Here is a 26,864-nt window from a genome sequence, read left to right as displayed (position 1 = left end):
CCCTTGATCTTATTCCATCAATTTTGCCTTCTAATGTGAGTTTGGTGATTTCATATTTTTCCCCTCAATATGTGTCCACAGTATGCTAGTTTTCTCTTCTTAATTATATTTATTAGTTCTCTTTTTGTATCTGCCATCTGTAAAACTGTTTCATTAGTGGTCCTGCATGTCCACTTGATCTTCATTATTCTTCTGATTGCCACATCTCAAAGGCCTTAATTTTCCTCTCCATATCTTTCGTAGTGTTCATGTCTCATGTCTGTAAAGCAAAATGGGCTGATAATTCATACTTTTGCTAATTAAGGAAACAAAAACCTCACATTCAAACCATATTTTCAAAGATTTCCAAAGATAAAGTTTTACTGAATTTTTTTAAATGAAACTTAAAATATAATTGATTTTTAACTGCACAAAAATAAATGTACTGTTGTTTAATTAAAAACTTTTTTAACTTTCAGATTGGAATTGTGCACAATAAAAATACTGGAAAACCAAGAGGGTATGCCTTTATAGAATACGAACACGAGCGAGATATGCATTGTAAGTATTATGTTTTTTATAAAATTATTACCACCCAAATTTGATAAAGTATGGGCTTTCCGTTCCTCCTACAGTGAACCATAGGCGTGAACATAGTACACATTTTCCGGGGAATTTTCCAGTTGGGAGACTGGTATCTTTCCTATTACACTGACGTTTAACAATCATTAAATATGTGAAATTATTACTGGTAACGGTTCTCATGAGAATTTTTACTTCCTAATAATAATTTATTATCTTAGGAGATGATTTGCAAATTGGATGTTTAGGTTTTTTGAAATTTATATGGTTACAAAAATATCTCAAAAATTTTATTAAAGGAAATATTTATATTCCCCATGAAATTGCACAGAGTAAGTATTATAAGTGAAAAGTCCATATGGGTAATGAGGTGACTGAATTTTGATTAATAAATCTTTATTTTTATTTAGGAAAGTATTAATTTTATATTGATTTGAATGATTAGTAAACATTTGTTTCATTCATTCTTTGTCATTGATAGAATTGTAATGCTTTATAGGTCCAATATTAGTAAAGGATTTTAATGTGAACTATCAAATTTGATGTCATCTTGATTGTTTTTATACTATTATATCATTTAGTTACTTCATCTGGTTCCTATAAAACATTGAATTATCGTGTGCATTGTATTAAACGTAAGTTAATTTGGAACGATGTGGGCCAGTTGCCTATTGCTTATGGCGCAAATGAAGCCTGTTTCTTCAAATTGCAGTGATTACTGCTTTCGTAAAAGTTCCCCGGCATATCCAAAAATGGATGTAGATGCATTTAAATTAAGAATTATTTTGTTGAATTCATATTTAGATAAACTGACGAAGCTATGACAAGTCCCGGAAGCGAGTGGTAACTTTCATTGTTTATTTTATTATTTATGAAGTTATTTTAATATTGTCTATAATAATATTGGATGATGAAATCAAAAAATTAATCTAGACCCCTGAAGAATACTCTCTCTTTGATAATTAAATCTGAAATTAAATTACGAGAGTAATATAGTTTTCTCTTGTATCCCACCACAGCTTGGCGTTGCGAGTGGTGTCATCTAAAATGAAAATTGTCATAGTAGACTAAGGATTCTTTGGTTTGTATGTATTTGGTAAGACGTTTGGTAAAAGCGTTTTTTCGATACCACCCAACATAATGGGATGACGAGTATAACAAATGTTGGTTTGTATGTTTGGTAAGGTGTTTAGTAAAAAAATTCTCACTGAGTACAAAAGATTCTTTCTTGTCGCAACAGTATTAATGTAGAAATAGGAATTTTCACATTAAAATATACACTAATTTGAGGGCTGTGAATTTTTGGATATTAATAGAGATTTGTTTTCAATTTTTATTTATTTGATTAAAAATTTGTAAAAATAATATAAATAAGGCCATGTAAATTTTAAATTCTATATTTGTCTTAGAAAGTGTTATGTCATATTAAATCTTACAAAAATTTTTAATATATTTATAAAGTTTCAGATGAAATAATTGAAAATTATTAAAAGCCACATTTAGATTTAGACTTTAAACAGAAGCATAAAAAAGTAAACTCTTAACAAATTTTTTTAATGATCTTGGAGATTAATGACTTTATAGTCTTTTCCAGAATAAGAATGAAGCTGCATTCAGTATTTGAAGGAAAATAGTACTGTGTTCATTACAAACAACATGTGTTAATGTTTAAACTTTTGTAATCTATTTGAAATTAAAGAGAGAAAAAATATTGCACAACATCATATGATGTGATCTTTGAATTTTTGAAGTTTTTTAAAATTTAAACTTTAAACTTAAGTTTTAAGAATTTTCGTCGCTTAGAATTTGTCATTGTGGCAGCAGGATGCATTCAAGATTAGTACACTTGATCCATTTTTGTTCTGGGAAATATAGTTTAATTTGAATTGTATTCCAGTAAGCCAGATGATATGATTATTATAAAATCATTTTTGCCTTAACTCTTAAGTAAGTTTTCATACAAAGAACATTTGAATTAGATTTATTGTTAATTTTCTGTCAGATGATAAGTAGATCTATCCTACAAATAAGCTTGTATATACAGGATTATCTAGTCTGAATTCAAAGAAAAATTTTAGAAGAAAGAATTTGTAATTAAATTCTTCATAAGCAAGGAATGCTCAGTTTTACTTATGCTGAGATAATGTTTTTGTTGTTTCTGAGTCCAGATACATTGACTAATAGAAAATGTTCCAAGAAAAATTCAATCTGTAATTGTACTTACTATTGATATTCAAAGAAAATTTATCTTTATAATTAATAGCTTAGTCACATTTTGTAATAACACTTGAAGATCGTGGTAAAAAGTTTATGCATGCCCAATTGATATTTTTTAATATGAAATATGTATTTAGAGAGTATTTTGACATACTTTTATGGACTTTAAATGACATTATCATTGCTCTTTAGTTTCCTTTTCTCCAATTCTACAAATTTATCTTAAAATTAGAATAATTTCTCTCATTATTTAGAAATAGGTATGGTTTATTCTGAGATATCTTTATTGTAAGAAATGCTTTTTTATTAATAATATTGCTTCAGATTTCTAAAATTCTAAAATTAGTTCATAAAGAATTTTAAATTGTAAGTTTTAGTGTGTAATTTTCAGATTATCAGCTGATGTATTATACAAAGGCTATTTTTTAAATAAGGTCCATTTTTTAATAAGAAGAAAAATACTGTAAATATCATTAAAATATATTTTTTTCCATATTCTACATACTTTTATCTACTTTTCTACATACTTTCCATTTTGTTTAAACATTTGTCATACCGCTCAACAATTTTTTGAATTTCGACTTCAAAGAAATCTGCCGCCTGTCAAAAAGCCCAATCCACGACTGCAGTTTTCACTTCTTTGTTGTTGAAATGTTGACCACCAAGGAACTCCTTTAAGTATCGAAACAAGTGAAAATCACTGGGTGCAAGGTCTGGACTGTGTGGATGATCGTATCGAGTCAAAACGATAAAGCACTGTTTAATCTTTTTGTTTTGTGATCATCAGAAAGCAGTCTTGGAACGCACCGAGAAAACAATTTTCGATAATTCAGTTTCTCCGAAACAATGGTATACAAAACTGATCTTGAAATCTGTGGAAATTCAATTGATAACGTTGAAATCGTGAATCATCGGTCCTCTCGAATTTTGTTATCCACATCACGAATCAAATCTTCAGAAATCAGAGAAGGTCGGCCAGAGCGTGGCTCATCATGCACATTAACTCGCCCATCCTTGAACATTTTTACCCATTTTCGAACTTTACTGTCACTCATAGCATTATCACCGTAAACTTCACAAATCTGACGGTGAATTTCTGCTGCTGCCAAGTTTCTTGAATTCAAGAATCGAATAACAGATTGTATCTCACAGTCGGCGGGAGACTGAATTTTCTTAAACATTTTAAACTTTTACAGCTCAGCATACAGACAGATGATATGGCTGCAAATGGTGTCAAAACGTGCGCCGAGCTGGCTCGGAGCAGAAGCGCGTGCATACCGCCATGATTGTGCATTATTCTCACTTTCATTCACAAACGGACTTTATTTAAAAAATAGCCCTCGTATAATTTTTTAAAACATTGTGTAGAAATTAACTGGAATATTCTTGAAAACAACATACAGTAATATAATAAGTGTGAAATAAGGAAAAAAATATTTTAATGTGTCATTTTGACTTAAATAATTCTGTGCAACCTCCTCACAGCTTAGATGATAGTTTTAAAATTAACTTGTAGAATAAATGTAAAATTCCCAAAAAACTATATTTGTACATGGATATCCTAGATAAATAATCATTTATAAATATATTGCAGAAAAGAAAGAGGGTGGGAAATAGAATTTTCATAATGTTTGCTAGTTTCTAATATTTGTAATAAGTAAATTTTAGTTTGGAAATGGAATTAATATAGTCAGTTTGAAATAAATATGAGGTTTTAACACTTAATTTTGATATAACTGTATAGGTTATATCAAAATTAATAGTTTTGGAGGCAAACATTGAACAGAGGTTAGCATAGTGTAATTGGGGTTTCAACACATTGTTGCTTTGAAAGAATTTACAAGGCCTTATTTATGGAAAAAATTTTAATGAATTTTGAAATTATATTAAATATTACTATGTAATAATTATTGTGGAATTAATTTAATTTTTGATTAATGTTGTTGTTGATTTAACAGAAGTCTGCCTAGAAATAATTTTCAGATATTGTTTCTATGTTTAATAAAATGTATTGATTTATTATATAAATTTTTCCAAAAAATGAGAGGGGAAAAATAGTGATTAATAAGAATAAAATCATATAAACTAAAATGATTGTTATGCGAAGTCTTCTGTTAAATCTAAATATTTTCAAAAAATGGAAAATAGAGGAAAATGGAAATGTAATTTATAATACAAATTATCGATTAAAAAAATAACATATTTAACAATTTAATAATTTGAATACTTAAAATTATATAAAACTTGAGAAAAACAAAAGCTTTAAATTTTTATGCTTTGATGTATTTAACTTAATCTTACGTGTATACACACAAATTCTATATAATGCGATGTTACAAAGCAAAATTATAATATGGCATTAAAGTACCATAATTTTGCATATAGCCAGCATAGATGCAAAAATCATGCTTGCTTTGCCAATTATTTTCAGGAAATTATGGTAATATTTAAAAATGTTTGTTCACAAACATTGAAATAATTTCAGTTTTTGGAATTCAGTTTATTTGACTTTGTCATACTTAATTCAAAGGATCTGCTATATAAAATTCAAGGAGTCTACTTAATTATTTCCAATTAAATGTTTTTTGAGGTGTTTTTCTCTCATTGGATCAAATACTTAAAGGATTTGAATTTAAAATTCTGATGTCTTGTTGTTAGAATTTATTTGTTCCATCTTTGAATCGTTTTAAGAGTTTGATCTGACAAGACAGAAAGATCCTGGAAAATAATTAATTGGAAACAAGAAGATCCATTGAATTTTATTGTGATTCTTTGAATTAATTTATTTAGTTATTAACTTATATCAGATATTAAGGAAGTGGAGAATATTTAAAACTTAATGCAAAATTTTACAATAATTAATTATGACAAACAATAAAGCAACTTGAATTGTAGTTTAAGTAAAGTTTATATACTAAATTATATATAGAAATTTCATTCATAGGCTGATAGAAAAGTTGCGTTTGTTTAATTAATCTGTTGTTAAAGCGGGCTTCTACTTGTTTGGAACATATTTTTGTTTTTCTCAATGATCTCTTTTAATATTTAATGTGTCTCTCTAAATTTTATTTATAATGTAAAGTTAATAATTTCTACATAAAAAATAAACTTTTACTGGGGAAAATAAGATATTTTGATATTGGCTGTGATTCAAAAGGTGCTGCAACAAGACAATTTTGATAAAAACTTTTATCTACAATAATTTTATGAGGGATATAAAGACAAAAGTTACAGATTATTTGCAAATTTTAGAATACAACGCATGATAAAAGTATAACAGTTAAATTAAAATTAGTCGTAGTATAACTTTAACTGTTATACTTAAAAGCTGTTTAGTATGCTTAATATACTTCCAGTAAAAATGATGTAATTAAATTGTACATTATGTTGATCGGTATAAAAATGGAAACACTAATTTTCAAGCAAAATATTAATTGTGTACAATGTTTTGAAAGTTCAGTTTGATTAAAACATAGCTATGTTGAAGTAATAAGTAAAGTATCTACAAAGTTGGCAAAATTATTGGAATTAGATAGACAACAGAGTAGTTAGAATTTCCTGACAGGAAAATAGTCAGAAATGCTGCACAAATCATTCTTAATATTGTAGAATTTGCTGCAATATAAAATATGGAGAATTAATGTTAATTTTATTTAATTCATGTTTTAATATGCAATGTTTATCAGTTTTTGTTTTTAAAAACAAAGCATGTCTGGGTTAATTCTTTGTTGCTAAACATTTTTAATTTAATGGAATTTGGGTAATTTGCAATAGTTTATAAAAGGAAGGAAATTCTTGCAGAAAGAGTAAGCTAATGAAGAAAATTTAATATTTAAACCTTCCTAATCTATAAAGTTTTTTTAAGGCTTTTCTTAAATTTCTAAGGTTTTATGCTAGAATTAAGTTTTAAAGGCATTGATAAGAGTTGGAATACAAATTTAATAAACTAAATTTTAAAATTTGTGATTTAACATATAATACACACAAAAAAAACTTACTTTAAATTTATGTATTCGTTAACTTTAATAACTTTTCTCAGTTTGAACTAGATTAGCGAAGACAAATGACAGAGTAATGTATTAACAGTGCAAAATCTACACAAAAAAACTAGTAAATTTAGCTTACAAATGTAACACAGTTGCCATATCCAGTATCGAATTGTGCTGATATCAAAAGAATAAAATGTGTGTAGAGAGGTTTCTTGGGTACAGAAAATTTAATTTAAAAATAAAGGAAAATAGTCAATCAGGTAAGCTAGGGAAAAATTAGACTAAATTTACCACAAAGGTAAGTTACTCTGTGAAATTCTCGGGTGTTCTGTTAATCCCCGTAACGTTAAAAATTAATATAATTTACAAAAATGTGACATTAAATAATCACCATCAAGCACCCAGTGCTCTAAAATGATTTAAAAATTTCTAATTCTGGCTGGTAAGTTTTGGGTTTAAATTTCAAAAAAAATCCTGGTAAGTTAAGATGGGATGTTGCTATAAGTGAGAAAAACATGAAAAAAATAGAAGAGGGAAACAAAATGTGGATTTTCTTACTCGAAGAACAATACTACAAGGCTACTGTGTAAACATTTGAGGGCTACAATAATTAGGTAAGTTAGGTAAGTCTTTATATGCAGCGCAGTTAAAGCAGTGAGTACAGTTTTACATGTGATTTATGTGTTTGTTCATTATTGCCTCTGTGTGCATGGCCATGAACTTTTTTGCTACTGTTAAAAATATACTTTATACACTCACTTGGTAAGTTTAGGTAGGCCAATTGAATTATTTTCAAAGCTTTACATGTTATCCAAAGCAAATATTTCTGCATTCCACTGCAGTGTTTCACATTTGAATTGTGCCATGTGTTTCCTGTAAGACATAAATTTCGGAATAAAGGAGAAGGCTTAGTTAAATAACTGCATAATAAAATGGAACTAGGCCAAAGTATTTTGAAGAAAAGAAACTTAGGTTTAGAAGCATTCGATTAGCTTAGAATTTTCTATATACAGTGGTAGTTGGTACGGAAAAATATAAATCAAGTATGTGATGGGTATTTATTACGAAGTAATTGTTAGTGTTGTAATTTAGGTTAAACTTAATGTACGAAAGTGTATAAAGTGATAACTTAAACTTAGTAATAAGACACGTAAATTTAGATTATTCAGGTGGGTGAGTATTTATTAAGTTAGCAATAAGGAGTGCTTTGGACGCTTTTTAAATATTCTTTTGTGTAAACTTCTTTAGCTGCGTACAAGCATGCCGACGGAAAGAAGATAGATGGTCGTAGAGTTTTGGTCGACGTGGAAAGAGGGCGAACGGTGAAGGGATGGCTTCCGAGACGATTAGGTGAGTCAATGTGGTTTTTTTTTAGTAACTTATCACACGAGGAATTCTTATTGACATAGGTTTTATTGATAGTTTATCAGTACATAGGTGATTCTGGATGAGCCCTAAAAATCAGACTAAGAGAGCATTTATGGGTTATGAAATATAATTACGCTAATTTAGCAGTGGTCATATTAGCATTGTGGTTAACGTAACCCTTGGTGCCAAGATGGCAGCACTTCCGGTAATCTCCAATCTGGGTGTCGGGAGGTAATAGTGATAGAGGGAGCTATCATGTAATTTACTGACGTAATACGTAATGACGTTTAACGTGATGTAAAAAAAGTGTGTGAAAGATTATGCAAATTTGTAAAATATGATGTGGTAGACGGTAGTTTTTTGTGGAAATATGCAAATTAACCAGTAGGTAGATGATACTGACAGTGTTGTGTTGTGTTGTGTTGTATCTGTAGTGGAATTTTTGATTTTTATTTTTTCAATAGTTTTTCCAAAAAAAGTTAAAAAGGTAAATATATTGTTCTTAAACAATAGTATTTGTGAATTTGATATAAATAACAACTAAAAATGATGATAATTTTTCAATTTATTTATTTATTTTTTTCTTTTTTGATAATTTTGTGTCTAGTAGTTATGCACAAATTAGGTCCGGTGAATTTTTGTTAGGTCGAACTCTCCATAAATTCTAATAGATAGATGAAAATGAATATTTGAAATCAGCGTGAAACAATGATATTAATAATGGCTTTAAATTTGCTTTAAAGTTAGGACTACAACAAACTCATGCAAGGTGCAACTCGTGTGCTAAAACATGTAAATTATATTATAGAAGCGACTTAAAATCATGTTTTCTAAGATTTGTAAAAGAGGTAATAAGTATTCAGCATATGAAGGAAACATTCAAAAGCATATTTGGCAATGTCCATTTTGGTCGTATTTTGTCTTTTGGTTTGCCCTCAAATTGTTTCAAATATACAGCAAAATATACGTCAATATTGAAGAGAAAGGTACGAATAGCTGCAAACATAACTGGACCAAATGGAACTGACGCTAAAGAAAGTCCATATGCAGCAAGAGACGACGCAATTTTACAAACAATTATTGCAAGTTTACCGTCTCGGCGAAGACGCCTCTAGTTTATAAAATTGTTCGTGCTATGTTTGTTATTGTCTGTGCTCTGTGCTCTGTGCTTGTTTTTTTTTTTTTTTGTCTACATGTCACTATATTTGTAGTTGATGTTATGCTTTATTCTGGTTAAATAATTTACATATCTGTAACTCATATATTTATTGTAACTCTGTTATATTTCATCCGGTTATGTATTACGGCACCGGTTATGTACCTTTGGTATCTTTTTAATTAAATAACTGAACTATACAGCAAAATGGAATTACAGCATTCGGCACTGTCCGAAGCATATATCTGATTGAATAAGTATAAAGAAAGCCTAGACAGTTTGCAATTTTTCGCAAAACAATTGGTTGCGATGTGTCCAGGGACTGGGAAAACTCCAAAATGTTTTGATCTACAATATGTTCCTTCTGCACTACTTCCGAACTTTAATAAGAAGCAAGCACTGAAAATAGAGAAGGAATAGGAAAAGGCAACAGCAAATGTGAATAAAAAGGCAGCCAAACACTCCTCTAAGGTTGTAGCAGAAACGACAACATTAGGGAAGAAAGGACCTGCAAAAAATGAAATTGGAATCTACCAAGCTAGGGAAAAAAGTAGGATCGAATATTACAAAAAGGAATCGTTAACGTGAGTGTGTTTTTTTTATTAACAATATTTTATCTTAGATTATTATATTTTCGGAGACACGTGATCTCCGATCAAAATAGTGCTAAACACGCAGTCTCCAGGCCAATCCAAGATGGCAACTGAAAGCACTGCCATCTTGGCACCAAGGGTTACGTTAACCTACATTGTAATAAGAAAGGTTGTGAGATCTCACTTGATAATGTTAAAATACTCAAAAAAGAAAATAATATTATAAAAAGGAAATCATATGAACATTTAGAAATTAAAATAAATGAATAAAATATGAACTTGACTGATGATGGTCTAACTCAGTGTTTTTCAACCTTTTTCATTGGGTTGCACCCTGATTAAAAAATAAAAAATCGTGGCACCCTTGACAGGCAGTAGATCTAGAATCTAAAAAAGGGGGCTTTAATGGGGGGAGATGAATCTTTTGCAAAAATGAATATTATGCTGGGGTGGGGTCTGGGAGGGAGTCCCCTTCCCGGGAAGAAAAATTTTGAAAATTGACAGTTTTAACTAGCATTTTAATGCAAAAATAGTGTTTCTGTGTGTTCAAAATCAAAATTTAAGTCCATTGAATTTTGTTGAAATACTGACAATGAGTTATCTTGAACTACACTTAAGTAAATTTCCAAGAAAATGCTTAAAGGTCTTAAACTTTGCGACACCCCAATCATGGCATTATGGCACCCCGGTTGAAAAACACTGGTCTAACTATTAGACTTCTTCATTACAGGTAGGGTCCATTGAAAATGTCATCCAAATTTTTTCCCCCCCATCTACTATATAAAACTGAAAAACTGGGCAGTCTCTGTCACGGTATGCTAAAAACAGCCACTAGGCACACCTCTAGCAGTTAAATAACAACAAATGTGGTTTTTTGCATTTTTGACTGCATTTTAGTAGGATATGCCATGAGAAATTCATTATATTATTATTTTTATTTGTAATAGGAATTTATTATTTATACCATGGAATGACATTGCTGCTGCTAGAATGCCCACTAGGTAGCATCTTTGGCTACTAGTCTGGTTATAATACACTACGTTGTATATTTGTCAATTTATGTTGTTCTCACAGAGTGTAATTTGTACAATTTTATGATGGTTTTAAGAGTTTTTACTTTCAATTTTTTTTGAATAAAACTAATAATTTTTAAAAACTTTTGTTTTAAACTTTAGCCAACTTGTAATTTTACCCATCTACAGGTTACCCATTTACATTATTTTTTAAAGAAAATTTTTCTTATACAGCAACATTTTTTAAGTAAATTTTATAATATATTCATCAATTGCCCAATTTTTTAATTTTATTGTATTTAATAATCTGCTAATATGTTTTGAAAATATTATCTGAAAACACAATTGTATGATGTAATTTATAAATGTTATCTTTTATGCTAAGTTCTGTACAAAAAAATAAGGACTTAAGAGGGGTCATTAAGACCCAAAATGCATTTGCATTAATAAAGCCTATATTAATAAGAGTTTCTTGTGTGATAAGTTACTGAAAGAAAGCCAAAAACTTTAGGTTTTTTAAAAAATCCACAGAAACTAGTAACAGAATGATCAAGTACAGGATTTGTCTTTAAGAAATATTCTTTCATTTCTACAATAAAAAGTATGAGTTGTTGGCTTTGTAAACTTTCTGATCATTCCTCATATATTGTAAAACAAGTTGGTTACAAGGATAAGTTAAAATTGTTGAAGATGTAATTAAGCACTGTTTAAAATTCAATATTTATAAATAATATAAAATAGTGTACTATAAAATTGTTGCATATATGTTGAATATGAAACATAACATATATACAACACCAAACCTCATTTGAGGAATCCACAAAAACTTGATGGGCTCTTTGGTATTGTGTGTTAGTAGACATTGAGTCATTATTTACTTACCTTGAATACACAAATAATATATTTTTCCTGTACTAGACCGTATGTTTTGAGATATATATAGTATTTTTATGCATATTATTTTACGATGAAACCTTGTATTAAATTTTTGCATAAAATTTTAGGTGGTGGATTGGGAGGGACTAGAAGAGGTGGACCAGAAGTGAATGTCAAGCATTCTGGTAGAGAAGAGACAAGATTAGAAGATAGATACATGTAAAAAAATTTTATTTATTTTTAGTTTTTAACAAAATAGAAATGTTTATCTTTGACTCTTAGTTCTTTACATAGTGAACGTAATGATCGTGTGAGAATTGATAGGGAAAGGGAGAGACGACGCAGTAGAAGTAGAAGCAGAGAAAGACGAAGACGTAGTCGAAGCAGGTTGTGATATTTTTTTTAATAACTGTAGATATATTAAAAAATATAAATTATGCTGAAGTGACTGGTTGAAATTTGGGAGTAAAAACACTTTCTACAGAAAAATGAATGGTATGGCTGAAAGGGACATTTGATACTTTATCTGAAAAAAACCAAAATTCCAAAAAGTAGCATTTTCCATAATATGTCGTCAAAGGTTAACCTTGTATATATATTACAACAAAATGGTGTGAATGATTGATTTTAAGTACTTTATGTCTATTTTTGAAAATGTTTATTATTATTAATTTTTTTCTGCATTATTTTGAATAGCATACTTGGTACCTAATCCATGATTCTGAATGACACACAGTAAATACATCAATATATTTATTAATACTCCAAAACTATAAATCAGATACATTAGTTATTAATCAATCAATCAACATTTATTTGCCATGGCTTTCGCCTTTACAAAGGGGGTTACAAAATCGTAATAACATTAATAAATACAGACATTGTTATACATAATTACAAAAAATAATAAATGATATAACTTAATTAGTAGTATTATGTTAACATATTTAGTGAATAACAGGAAAATTTATAAACTTTATATAACATATCGGAACTTAGATTATCATCGTATAAACAAAACATATCAAAATCGGTTGTCAGAAAAGTGTCCTTTAAGTGCTTGGTAAGTTCACAAAATAAAATAAGTGGTTCTTCACGCTTTCACAGAATCTGTTGCATAGTGGACAATTGGAATGAACCGATATATTCATTCTACGCCCATTTAATACAATAGTATAATCATTAAGTCACATTAGTTATTAAGGTTTACACAAAAAAATCCATACAAAAATTTAAATTAATAAATAAAAAAGCAATATAACCACAGTATTACAGTATGTGGAAAACTATTCAAAATAAAATGTAATAACAAAAAGAAGAAAAATGAAAATCAAAAAATTTAGCAAGACTTCACAAAAATAGATAATCTCCCAAACTGCACAGGTGAAGCTTGCTTTAATAGTGAAATATGGTGTCATCATTAGTCTCCAAGTAGAAATATGACACCAACCAGCAATACAAAATTCCAAAACTAGAGATTTTCACTTAACAGTTTCAAAAAATTTCCAGAAAGAAATAATCTGAATACTAAAAATTTTATCATGAAGGTCAGTAAAAGTGACATACTCAGTTATAATATGCAAGATGCCTAATTTTTGACTGCCAGAACAAGATAGATAAATTTCTTATTTATAATTTAGTAAAAAGGTCATGGAATTAGAGCTTACCTATAAATAAAAAGCAGAAACTTTAGCAACACTTTACAAAATAATGTTCAATTTCCCACATTATGCTTATATACTGTCAGTTTTGTTTTAGTAAAGCCTTCTAATGTGTTCAGTGAGTCAAAAGTTGTTTAAGACCCTTATACAATAAAACTGGCTGGGAATTTTTGCTCTATAGAAACATATGCTTAGGAGTAACCATATTTGTGTGTCACCCAGAAAACTACCATCTTGAATTCATCTGATAATGTTTAAATGGGAGTGAGGTCATGCAATATATGAAATGAGGCTAGAATTTAAAGAGAAATTCAATGGTGTGCTTGTTCTTTATTCTATAAACTGTGAAAAGTTATGAAATGAATCTAACCAATTTTTTCTTCCAGCTGGGATACCTATAACCCTTGGGGAACAAATCCAGATAATCTGACATCTGGAGAGAGGAGCTTGCATGATATTGCAAATTATTTTCATCAACAATTTCCTTATAGAGTCCTTGCATCACATATGCCAGTTGTAAAATTGCTGCAAGAGTTTCAAGAGACTGACTTGAGTTGAAGATAAGCCATGATTGGGACATTGCAACTCATCTTCCAACATAAGGATGATCTGGATTCATTCCTCATGTATTAGAGGCATTTAAACATTGTTTTATCATGCCTGAAAAGTAGAAATTTGTTAGATTCATTTCTTTAGAATTTTTTACAGATTAAAATTAGACACAGTAGTAGTAGTATGACATTGCATTTCTCTGGAAATTCTAGCCTCAGTTCATGGTTTGTGTGTTGCACAACTCCTGAACTTTAAACATTTTGAGGTGAATTCAAGATGATGGCTGTGTAGTTGACACATACCATATAAATACAGTTTCCCGTAGGCATAACGTGTTTTTGTTGTGCCAAAATTTTCCCTGCCAAACTCAATTTAATTTTATAAGGGTGTGAAATGACACTCTGTAGATTGTACATTATACTAATGATTACAAACATTTGTTTTAAATTTAAAAAATGCACTGTATTGCAAAACTTCAGGATAGTGGTGGTTATGGATGAAGATCCTAGTATTATATAAGCTTAAAATCTCAAATATGACTGTTGTGATATTCATTACAAAGTAAAGCACAGATTATACACTACTACTAAAAGTATGAAATAGTGTTGAGATTCTTAATTAAAATAATGGACTTTTGAAAATAATTTGACGTTTTAAATCAAATATGATATACAGTATTGAACGTAAATTAAAAGAAACAAGAATTTTTCTATAAACAGTTAAAAGACAGTCGTTCCAAAAAATTCTTTAGACGATCACCATTTTTAGTGTTCCAGAACCAAGAATCAGACAGCCAGACCTTCCCTTTTAGGCTACATAGCTGTCCTTTCTAAAAGAAGTTCCTTGAAAGATACACAGGAAACCAATTAAAATCAAATAAATTTAAAATCGGAATGGTAGATCTTACGACATCTTGTGAAAATTCATCTGTATCTACTCGGGATTTCGACTCCTTTTATCTGCGAAAGAATTAGCGCTGACAAATGCAGATTACGTCGGAATGTCCCTCTAGTGACGAATATTAACAATATTTTCGTTTTTGTTTCCGTCCGATGAATAAATATTTTTCTATAAACAGTTAAAAGACAGTCGTTCCAAAAAATTCTTTAGACGATCACCATTTTTAGTGTTCCAGAACCAAGAATCAGACAGCCAGACCTTCCCTTTTAGGCTACATAGCTGTCCTTTCTAAAAGAAGTTCCTTGAAAGATACACAGGAAACCAATTAAAATCAAATAAATTTAAAATCGGAATGGTAGATCTTACGACATCTTGTGAAAATTCATCTGTATCTACTCGGGATTTCGACTCCTTTTATCTGCGAAAGAATTAGCGCTGACAAATGCAGATTACGTCGGAATGTCCCTCTAGTGACGAATATTAACAATATTTTCGTTTTTGTTTCCGTCCGATGAATAAATATTTTTCTATAAACAGTTAAAAGACAGTCGTTCCAAAAAATTCTTTAGACGATCACCATTTTTAGTGTTCCAGAACCAAGAATCAGACAGCCAGACCTTCCCTTTTAGGCTACATAGCTGTCCTTTCTAAAAGAAGTTCCTTGAAAGATACACAGGAAACCAATTAAAATCAAATAAATTTAAAATCGGAATGGTAGATCTTACGACATCTTGTGAAAATTAATCTGTATCTACTCGGGATTTCGACTCCTTTTATCTGCAAAGAATTAGCGCTGACAAATGCAGATTACGTCGGAATGTCCCTCTAGTGACGAATATTAACAATATTTGTCAGCGCTAATTCTTTGCAGATAAAAGGAGTTCGAAATCCCGAGTAGATACAGATGAATTTTCACAAGATGTCGTAAGATCTACCATTCCGATTTTAAATTTATTTGATTTTAATTGGTTTCCTGTGTATCTTTTAAGGAACTTCTTTTAGAAAGGACAGCTATGTAGCCTAAAAGGGAAGGTCTGGCTGTCTGATTCTTGGTTCTGGAACACTAAAAATGGTGATCGTCTAAAGAATTTTTTGGAACGACTGTCTTTTAACTGTTTATAGAAAAATATTTATTCATCGGACGGAAACAGAAACAAAAATTTGTATTTTCTATCCATGTATCAGATAACAGCAAAATGTAGTAAGAACAAGGAATGCAGTAGTACTGTTTTAACAAAAGTACTTGGCTTTCATTTTAAGTTTTCCTTTCTTACTTTACAATGCTTTCCCTGTTGTTAATCGGTTAAATTTTGGCCCTCTGAGTATTTTGCATTTCTTGGTGTTTTACAGTTCCAATTCCAAAAACATAAAAAACTGTGAATAAAATTTTGTGCATGTGTTGGCCTGTAATTTGCTTTATATATCAGGATCCATAAACCCAAAAATTTGAAATATGGCAGGAATTCTTCTGTAGGGAGATTGATGTATAAATATATGCCAACCAGAAAGCTACGTTTTGAAAATTATAAGGCAAGGATGGGGGGCTGGTCATTTGATGATGCTATTTTTGTTTGAATTAATTCATACTATGATTATAAAAGCTGGCACTGGCTCTTGCATAAGTTTTGTGACACTTGAACAGGAGGTAGACATCCAGAAAGGAAGCCTAATGGTTTTCAATTATAATTTCTAAAAGTTAGAGAAAGATACAGCTTATTTTGGGGGTAGGAGCAAGCTTTTAAAAAATTTTAAATTTAAGAACAAGTAAAATTTTGAAAAGAAGAAACAAAACTATGATGGTTTAGGTTTTTGGCTGTATAATAAAATGCCAACTCTTGGTGGAATTGCCATTCCTGATTCCAAAGGTGTTTTCTCTCAGTCATCACTACCTGATTGCATATGACATTTTCATACTGAGCTGCATTCATCGTGTCTCTGACAAAATGTAGTTGTCCATAACCCTTAAATGATATTCATCACTGTGTGATTGATTTGGTTCACTCTGGCTCAATAGGTTTCTCTGTAAGTCCTGATAAGAGGATTTTTTGTTGAACAACTAGACATTATTTTTTAGAGAATATTACTTAGCATCATTTGTCAACCTACAGTTGTGCTTCTTTGCCAATTTGCAATGTTTCTTTATTTCAGTTAACAATGATTTCCTTTATTATTTTATGGACACTGTCTAGCATACAATGACAACATCTGTAATAACCTTGTTAGCCCTGAGTTACAAACCTTTTTTGATACATTTTTTTTTTGTTTAGAATAGAGCATCATCTCTCTTTGATGACACCTTTAATCTTCCAGTATGAAGTTCATTACACATATTGTCTTTCCTTTTCAGCTTCAGATTCTTCACAGTTTAAGTCTGTCACATCCAACAAGTCTGGAAATTTTGGTAATCTTATAACATTTCCAAATATCTTAGTAGTTCTTTACCACATATTTTTGGCATCTTCCAATTTTTAAATACACATTAGACAAGCTAAGCAGAAATAATGATGTGTTGCTATTTATGTGACTTTTATAGATTAGTGTGCATGATGCAGTTGGCAATTTTCATCTCATCATTCAAATTGGGAACATAAGCTTTGGTGTTTTGAATTATAGATGGAATCAACTGTAATGAGAAAATATATTTAAATTACTGTTTCTAGATTAGATATTTTTATCAGTTATTTATTTATTATTTTTTTTTTTTTTGGTGTATCAATATTGCAGTTACTTATAGTCAACTTTACAGGGTATAGCCCAGACAATGGTTTGATCTATTACTTCTTTCTGCTCCAAATTAGTGAAATAAAGGTGCACAAGATATAAGTAATCCATATGGCATTTTTGCCACACATCTCATGCCTTTCTCTCATGGTCAAATCTTACATTTGCTTGGAGCAGTGGACTGTGCTAAGTTGAGGTGAGGGTTGGATCAGCCCATCTGAAAATATCCTCATTTTGAAATAATTTGTTCAAGTCTACCTATACTGACCATTATTGGGGACCTTCTTTAAATATGAATTGATTTGTCAAGTAATTACATGTGCTCCCTATTCTTTTTCTGTTTGTGTCTTAATGAAAAAATCAATCATTAAATATAAAAGATTAGTTTGATGATAACATGCAGATAACACTTGCCCCACTAGAACCAATGTTCTGCCTACCTGCAATGTACCAGAAGGTTTCTTTTTGGGATCTAACATTGTAAATTGATATAAAATGTTGTTTGATTAAGAAGCTCAAGGGGAAAGAGGCCAGACCTTATATAAAAAAGGGTGGAAAAACCATGCGAGACTTTTCCATGTGGTCTGGCTAGTTCATAGATTAAGAAAAAGATGATGGAAAGCTGCTGTAAGGTCTGTGGTGTACCAATGTTCATGGCAGTGCCACTAGTGATAGGTAGAGAAATGTGAAAGACACTTCTGCACCTGCATGAAAACTGGGAAAAATTGTGATTACTTTTTTTTTAATGGATTCAATATTAACTTTATAATTACTGTTTATTTGTTTTTGTACAAATAAATAATAATGTTAATATTGTCACTTGCTCCTGAGTTGGGCAAGTAATTTAGATAAACTGCAGTAGATAAAGTAATATGTAACACACAACTTTATTTAAAATGTCTGGATTTATTCATGTTTTTAAATACTGTACATACACATATTATATTATACTTACTACATGATTTTTTAAACTTCTATACATTTATTTTTATATTCAATAAACTATATACAGTATATATTTGTTTGTATTATTAGGCTTAGCTGTCTCATTGATAGACATTGCAAATTTGATGTAAAAGAAAGAGATTTTTAGTCAAAATCATTGGTTTTGCTAGGTAATTGTAGTTATTTTTACTTATTTCAGTCATTAAAAATAATCCAGAAAATTGCTCTTACTATAAATCCCCAGAAAGTTCTTCTAAGGGAATAAAACCAACAGAGTAACTATCACGTGCAAATAACTATCACAGTATGCAAGTCATGTTAAACTTAAAGTAATGATAAACTTAGCAGTTATTGCCATTTTTTGGAAAAGCAAAGAGTAACAAAGTGCAGTTTTCAGTACAGTATTGTTTAAAAAATGCAGCAATACACAACTTCATGGAAATTATTACTTTTTAACCATTTGACATTTTCATTACTCTTTCAATGGCTGAAGAGCTAGCTAACTTATAGAAAAACATATCATAGGCATTAGTTCACTTCTATGTTGTTTGCGGGTGCCATCGTCTCTCATTTCTTGAGTTTACCATCTTTTTTCTTTCTTAATCTATAGGTTCTATGAAGGCAGCACTCAATATCATGCACTTGTATACATGGTTGTCCCTAAAGTAAGTGTACTGATATTTTATTTAATGACTGTTCATCTTAACACATCATTAATTTTGCATTGCTAGATATCTGAGCAGCATATCTAGACCTGTTTCAAGTTGATCAGTTAAGTCAATTGTGCTCAATCTCTGTGTAAGATAGTGTTTTAATACATTGCTATGTTTGAAATAGAGAAAAATCTCAAACAATTTTATGCTATCAACTTTTGTGTGAAACTCAAGAAATCTGCAACCAAGACATTTGCAGATTTAACCAAAACTTATAGAGATGCCACTTTATCGAGAAACATGGTGTTTAGATGGCACAAAGATCCAGGATAAAGATGATGCTTATTGTTGTTTTTTATTGCTGTAGAATTATGCAGAAAGAATTTTTACCTTCAGGACAGACATTAACCAGGCCTTCTACAAAGATGTCTTGGAATGACTTCGAAAATGGGTCAATCAAGTCTGCTGGGACATTGCAGAAGATTGGGTGCTGCACCACAATAATATGTCTGCTCACACAGAGCTATCAATTAGAGAGTTTTTGGCCAAGAAAAAATTCCCACACACCCACATCCTCCCTACAGTCCAGACCTAGTTCCTTGCGACTTCTACCTGTTCCCTAAGATTAAATCTAAATTGAAAGGTTATCATTTCAGGATAGTGGAAAACATCAAATAAGTTGAACCAACGAACTAAACACCTTTACAGAAAATGATTTTTTAAGTACTGCTACAACCAGTGGAAAAAAACTTCGAACCACTGTGTGACCTTGCAAGGGTCATACTTTGAAGGAGATTGTAGTTTGATTTAACTCTTGTATATTTTGAAATAAAAATTCAGTACACTTACTTTTGGGACAGACATTGTATAGCTAATATATCATCTTATTATTCTTACATGAGATATAAGATAGAGGCTAGTGCAGAAATAAGATAGAGGCTAGTGTAATGTTTGTCTACATTCTGTATATCTATGCTTTGTCTTAATTATGTTTTACAGAATATAGTGACGATATAGAAGAGCTTAATCTTTTCTTTTGAAAATTTCCACTCTCCTAAAATTATGCTCCTCAAAAGTGAAATTGCAATACCATGAAGGAAGAACATAGTCACATGCACAGTGCAAGACCAGTAGAGTTGACATAGATATATAACAGACATCAGTTTATATCTGTAATATGGTCCCAAGGTGTTCAATGGGAGAGAAATCTGGTCAGGGAAGGATGTGAATTCCGTTCAGACCAATGAGAGTTCACCATGCATATGGTCAGGCTTATCTTGATTAAACACCATGTTGGTTGCAGCTGCACCAGTAGCTGAACCACAAGTCCCACAATTCATGTTACGTACTGGTCCACTGTCAGAGTATCAGAAATGTGCATTGGGTTGTCCACTGATCAAATGATGCCTTCTCAAACCATGATGCTCAGTGTGGGGCTGGTGTGAAGCTTGGCAAAAAGGTCTGGCTTTTAGCATTTCCCATGTTACTGCCACAGCTGTCATTCCTCCACAGATGTAATATAATTATGGATGAATCTCACTTCTAATTCTAAGATATTGACCCTGTCCCACCAAATGGTTTTACAGAATACAAAGAGACTGTATTTTAATCATAGGTGGTCAGACATATAATGCTGGTATTAAAGTGACTAAAGAATAAAGTCATACCAAGAAAAGTACTTGGGCAGTTCAATCCAAGGGGGACTATTCCTTTCTTGCTGTCAAGTCCAACTCACTATCCTTCACATACAGTTTTTGTGCAGCTTGTACTGCACTCTGAGTGCTCTACCTAAGAGAGGTCAGCTCACATTCATCAGTCAGTAGGCCTCCTTCCCCTAGAAAAAGAGTGCCTTGCCCAGCATGTCCACTGAGCTTATAGGTCTGAGAGACCTATTATTATTTCTGTCAATTTCTTTAGTCTTTCTAAGTTTTCTTTACTTGCTGCTAGCATTTGAAGTCTTGTATGGGAGACTTTGACCAGTCAATATGGTTAGCCTTTCAGTTGAGTACACAGTGTCTCACATCACCAGACAGACACGCACAAAAGCAGCAATCATCTCCTTGTCCTAGTTTTGACTCGAAGCGGGGAAACCTCCCATATCCAGTCACTATCTGGTCGATAACTGATTGCAATTCACTGGAGTTCGGCTAATTTCAGGCACGAAGGTGTAGGCCATACTTTTGAGTTCAGCTCTCTTGCCGGTATGTCATTGATCATTGCAATAGAGTACCTTTTACATAAGTAGCATAAGGTTCCACCATATCTGTTACAAATAGGCCTCTGGCCACCTTTTCAGCCAGTTGTTCAGTGTGCTCGTTACCAACATGTCCTCTGGCCCATCTTGGGTCAATGTGTTGTGCATGCCTTTCCCTCTCTGATTGATGATGTGATTCATCCATAAATAATACCTGGTGCCATTCAGTAGTCCAGTTGCTATGATGACAATGACACCCCAGGAATGCAGCTCCACTTTGTGCATTTAATGTCACCTTGGTTGCCATGCATACAGCTCGACTTCATGCAACCTGTTGCAAATTGTTTGGGTGGACACAGGTGCACCCATTGACAGCGGTGGATGGCTTCAGATGTGACATTCTGTGGCAAATGGGCCATTTGCGAATCTGCCAGTCTGTGCATTCTGTCATGCACCGGAGCAATCCACTCAGTCTTTGACATGTGCAGACATTCCTGCATCTGTATTGTGTCACATAACATGCCCAACATGTGTTGCAACTGCATGCATCAAGAAAGCAAGGTTGTGCAGGCATAAGGTCTCGTTTCCCAGTCATTAACTGGTGGTATTTGATCGACTATCGTCTCCAAGACATTTTCTATGCTTTTCGAAAGTTCAACTGCCATGGGTCATTGAGGATAGCTTACGGCCTAAGCTGGTTGTTGGTCTTTATAGGCGAAACCGGGTGCAACACGACCCAATGCATGTGCAAACTTAAACATTTGCATATCTCACCTCTACCAGTCCTGCAATTTGCTATGGTAACATGCATTCCTTTGTGGTGTTGCAATTTCTTTTTGAGAAGTGTATATCAGCTTACTGTACCCTTTTTTGTGTCAAAATGACTTGAGATTTGCAAAATTAGTCTTGTGTAATTTTAAAAAATCGATAATAATATAAAATTTATTTTTGAATAAATTGAATATACTATTTTCTCACGAGATGCTTTCAATATTAATAATTTTTGTTTTTGTAAAGATTCTTTTATATTTAAATATGTACGCATCTGTTTTGTTTGTTCATATGGCCATACACGATGTTCAGTGATTGTCGAACTGAATGGATAGATAATTTGATTATAGGAACGTATTATTTTTTGTGGTGGTGACCACGACAATGCTAAAGCATACGTTACATCGAAACTTATTTTTCGGTATCTATAATTTTTAAAATAAGAAGAAATAACAACCACTCTAATTAAACCATTTTATAATTAAATTTATTTTGGCATCAAGTTTGGAAATGTCAATTTTGATGACATTTCTTTAACTATCTAAGAAGAAATTAATTCTCTATTCCCTTCGGTTTGTTGTGTCTTCAATAATCCGTCAGTTGGTCTCCACTTTATCCCGAATATTCTCGGTCGAAAAGATTATCTTGGTCCCAACTAAGTCTTTCTGTTAGTCACAAATAAAGCTAAGGGTGTAAGTAATATACAGTGGAACCTCGCATAACGAGTGACAAGGAGAGGGGAAGTCCCGAATTCTGCGCATGCGGCATGCTCCATCAGTCTGTGTTTAGCACTCGTTCCGCTAGCATCTTACTATCGCTTGTGATCACATTTTTCCAAACTTTAGTTCACACATATTATTTATAAACATCAACAACCATAGCCCGTTATATAATAAACACGCCAAACGATATGTCAAATCCTTGGGTCATTAAATTTAATGACCGATTCCAAATTAAATTTTAGAAATGTCTGAACTAAAAATTAACTATTTATAATTATTAAATTTAATACGAGATGGAAACATAACTGCCTACCTCTAGTCAAATTAATTAATTTCTAATATTTAATTATAGCCTTTACATAACCCAAGAATTTGGCATATTGTTTGAAGTGTTTATCAAACATATTAACTGTGATTTTTGTTTTTCTTTTTTTTGTGTGTGTTTCAGAAAATCGAATTTTCATTCCAGGATGTTTCGTTCCATGTTAGAAGAAAAGATGGTGACGACTCACACTCCTTAACAGTGTATATTGCAGGGTTGGCATGATTTAAAAAAAATGTTTTAAAACATTTAAAACATGGTTTTTTTTTGGAAATAAAACACTGGGATCTAAGAGTAGTAAAATAGAAAAATAAATCAGAAAAACTTCAGTGTAAGACTTAAGAATGTACAGAATGTTTTATTTAATATAAATTACAGCATTTTTAAATGTTTCTTTACGAAATGGCATTTTTAAGATTTGCATGTACTGTACAAAACCAAAACAGGATTGACAGCAGTGGCTTCTTCAGCTTGAAGAATTTCTTATTTTCAGAAATGTATAACACTCAGTAGTGTTGTTTAGGTGAATGAAAACTTTAACCTTTTTAATGTTGATATCTTGAGCTAGTAAGTTTAAAATATGAGCAGAGCATCCATAAGTGACAATATCTAAATTTTCTGTCATTGCTAATGTTTATCTCATTTTTTTCATATTGCTTGCATTGTCACTTACCAGGCTTCTTACTTTACAGCCATACTTTTGATTGCATTTTTTTTATTGCTGCAGTTGCAATAATTTCTAAGTAGTTTGATGTGTGCCTTTCTGCGCCTGTATCAACTGAGTCAATCAAATGAACTGTTCCATTAGGATCAGTCACACAGACACAAATTACTGGTTCATTATGGATATTACTCCATCCATCAATAGCCATACAGACTGTAATATCCTTTAACTCATCAGCTGATTCATTCTCAATGGAATTGTATACAGTGTCCAGCAAGGGTCCCCCAATTTCTTTTCCGTGTGGAGGGTCATATCCAGGTCGCAACACCTGACAAAATTTTATAAATTTGGGGTGTTCTACATGAGTAAAGGCTGAATTGGTGGCATATATAAATTTTGTGCATTGGAGATCCAATTGCATTTTTTGATTAGTTGACATTTTCACAATAAATGAATCAATGCGTTGCAATTTTACTTTGCTTTGGGATGCAGTGCCAGTGCCACTAGTGGAGCCAGAAGTGGTGGTGGAGTGCTTCCCACTGGTCTCAGACTCAGGCTCCTGACTTTGACTCCTGCTAATCTAAATAATAAATATAGAAACAATAAATTAATTACTAATTAGGTGTGTGTTTTTAAAATTACTACTACATACAGACATGTGAAAATTATTACACTCAAGTCGGACCAGTGCAATATAAAATGATACATTTTAGGATAAGAACCAAAAATAATACACTTTATGCACGAGTCATTTTTGGAAAAGAACTGTTTTTTTTCGTAATGCTATGTAAACTGCCCGAGAGGGCAGAACTACATAACTTGGGTGAAGAACTTAATAATATCTATATAGGTACAAATTGAATTATGACCATGGGCGTAGCCAGGAAGGAACATGGGTGGGCACGCCCCCCCAGTTAACCTGGTGCCCCTCCCCAGAAAATTACAGCCTCTACTAGGCCCCCCATAACAAAACCCTGGCTACGCGAATGAATTATGACCCAGGTAAAACTTTATAGCAAGCTATAGAAAAAATTAAAACTTATAATGGTTCAAAATACTCACCCAGCTGTTGCAATTCCTGTATATCGTCCTGTGGGTGGTTATCTTCAATATGTTTTTTCATACGAGCGACTAATCCAGCCATTTCTTTCCTGCATATTTTTCATTGCACCCTGTATGCCAATTTTCCTGGATTTCCAGAAATAGTTTGTACTGGTTCCAGATATTATCAAGCCTTCTTCCTGCACTCATTTTTTACTTAACAAGTAACAACAATAATAATAATGTCTTTTACCATCCAAGTAATATTACAATACATTAGCTGTATTGCTAACAGTCGTGGCATGTGCTGTCAGGAAATATTTTAGTGATAAAAGTCGGTGTATCATATGCTTTTATGACCCATGAGAGTGAGGAAAATTTCCCATACCCACGTTCACATTTAGTTCACAAGTCAGAAAAAGTTTATTTACTAAATTTATGTAATAAAACATTTTTTAAAATTTAAAACCAAAAAAAACAAAGGTTTCTAAATAAAACTTGTATTATTGTTTTATTTCAAAAAAAAAACATAAATTCGTCAACCCTGGTATATTGTACAATTTTTTTTTAAAATAAACGTTATACATAAAACGTTTAAGTATATTTTCGGCGTGGAACGCATTATCGTATGTTAGGTTAATTTCTATGGGAAAAATTGTTTTGCTTAACGAGTAAGACTGGAACGAATTATGCTCGTTAAGCGAGGTTCCACTGTATACTTCGAATAGGTTAAGACAAGAGGACACAACTGCCGATAGTCGCATATATACACTGATTTATAACATGACAATTATAATTATTGGACACACAAGTATGTCGATTATAATTTAAATTTTTCATTTCTGACACCAAGAGGGGCACATGTACGCTTTGGCGGAACCCACAACTGGCAGAACCGGTACATTTACAGGCAAAAATTAAATAATTTCACATAGTTGGGTGATCGAATTAAGAGTTTCGATAAAATAACACGTGGGATGGGAACCGGCACGGTTATTTCTCGATTCTTAATGATTAATGTATTGCAGGAGCCGAGAACGTCACCGCGAGGGACGTCACCGAAGAGAGAAATCCAGGGATCGAGGTCGCGAGCGCGATCGCTTGGAGGTGGAAAAGCTGGACGGATTGGACGGTAGCGTGGAGTTGATGGTTCCCGAGTTGGAGAAGAAGGAAAGAGAAAGGAAGAGAAGTCGCAGCCGCGAGAGAAAACGTCGAAGGAGTCGTAGCCGCAGTAGAGATCGTTCGAAGAGGAGAGAGCGAGACCGGGAAGGAGGAAGGAAGGACAGAGATCGGGACAAAGACGAGAGAGTGAGAGACGATTCGCAGATGAAGCAAGAAGTCAGCCAAGACGGATATTCTAGCAGCAGCATGGGATACGAAGGGGCCGAATTCAATTATCCGGCCGATCCGAACTCTTTTAAAATCAATAATTATACGACCGACGGAACTTACAGCGCCTACAATACCGAAGGATATCACACCTAGGGTAATTTTTCAGTGTAAAGTAACTTTATACCCAATGACTGTCGCCGTTCTTCGGTCGATCCATTACGAATTCGATACAATAAAATAATAATAATAATTAATTTTAGATAAATTCGAGGAGGAAACTTTTCGATAAATAACATGTATTTCTTATTTAAAATCGGCTCGAACTTGTCAGAAAACGAAAAACCAGATCGCTTAGTTCCGCTTATTGTTAATCGTTAGTTTTAAAAATAAAAAATTCAATGTTAAATAGGTAAGTATAGATGATAAACGAGCCTGTCAATCGACAGCAAAGTGTTTCCTTCATAATGTGATGTAAATTTTTACTATTGTTGTAATTCTAAATCTTAATTAAATCAGGTAAGTAAGAATGTGACCGACGACACTCCCGCATTATTGTTAACACGCCGTTTTGTTCCATGCAAAAGTTTGGCCTCATTAAAGTAAGATGGATTTA

The 26,864-nt window shown here is 32.0% G+C and overlaps 1 protein-coding gene across 2 annotated transcripts; it reads left to right on the top strand.

Moving 5' to 3' along the window:
• Nucleotides 1-458: 458 nt before the first annotated feature.
• On the top strand, nucleotides 459-26,864 carry LOC136975676 (U1 small nuclear ribonucleoprotein 70 kDa-like; the record flags this gene model as incomplete). 2 transcript variants are annotated; one of them, XM_067270781.1, is given in 5 exon segments in its annotated part: nucleotides 459-540; nucleotides 8,016-8,117; nucleotides 11,902-11,992; nucleotides 12,068-12,160; nucleotides 25,948-26,864. In XM_067270781.1, coding segments are annotated over 5 exon segments (825 nt in total), but the record flags the coding sequence as incomplete, so codon positions are not given.

Source organism: Centruroides vittatus, unplaced genomic scaffold (assembly GCF_030686945.1).
Source record: "Centruroides vittatus isolate TY-2023 unplaced genomic scaffold, ASM3068694v2 contig_377, whole genome shotgun sequence".
NCBI classification, from domain to species: domain Eukaryota; kingdom Metazoa; phylum Arthropoda; class Arachnida; order Scorpiones; family Buthidae; genus Centruroides; species Centruroides vittatus.
Note: the sequence above shows the minus strand (reverse complement) of the source record. Positions and strands in the feature narration are given on the sequence as shown.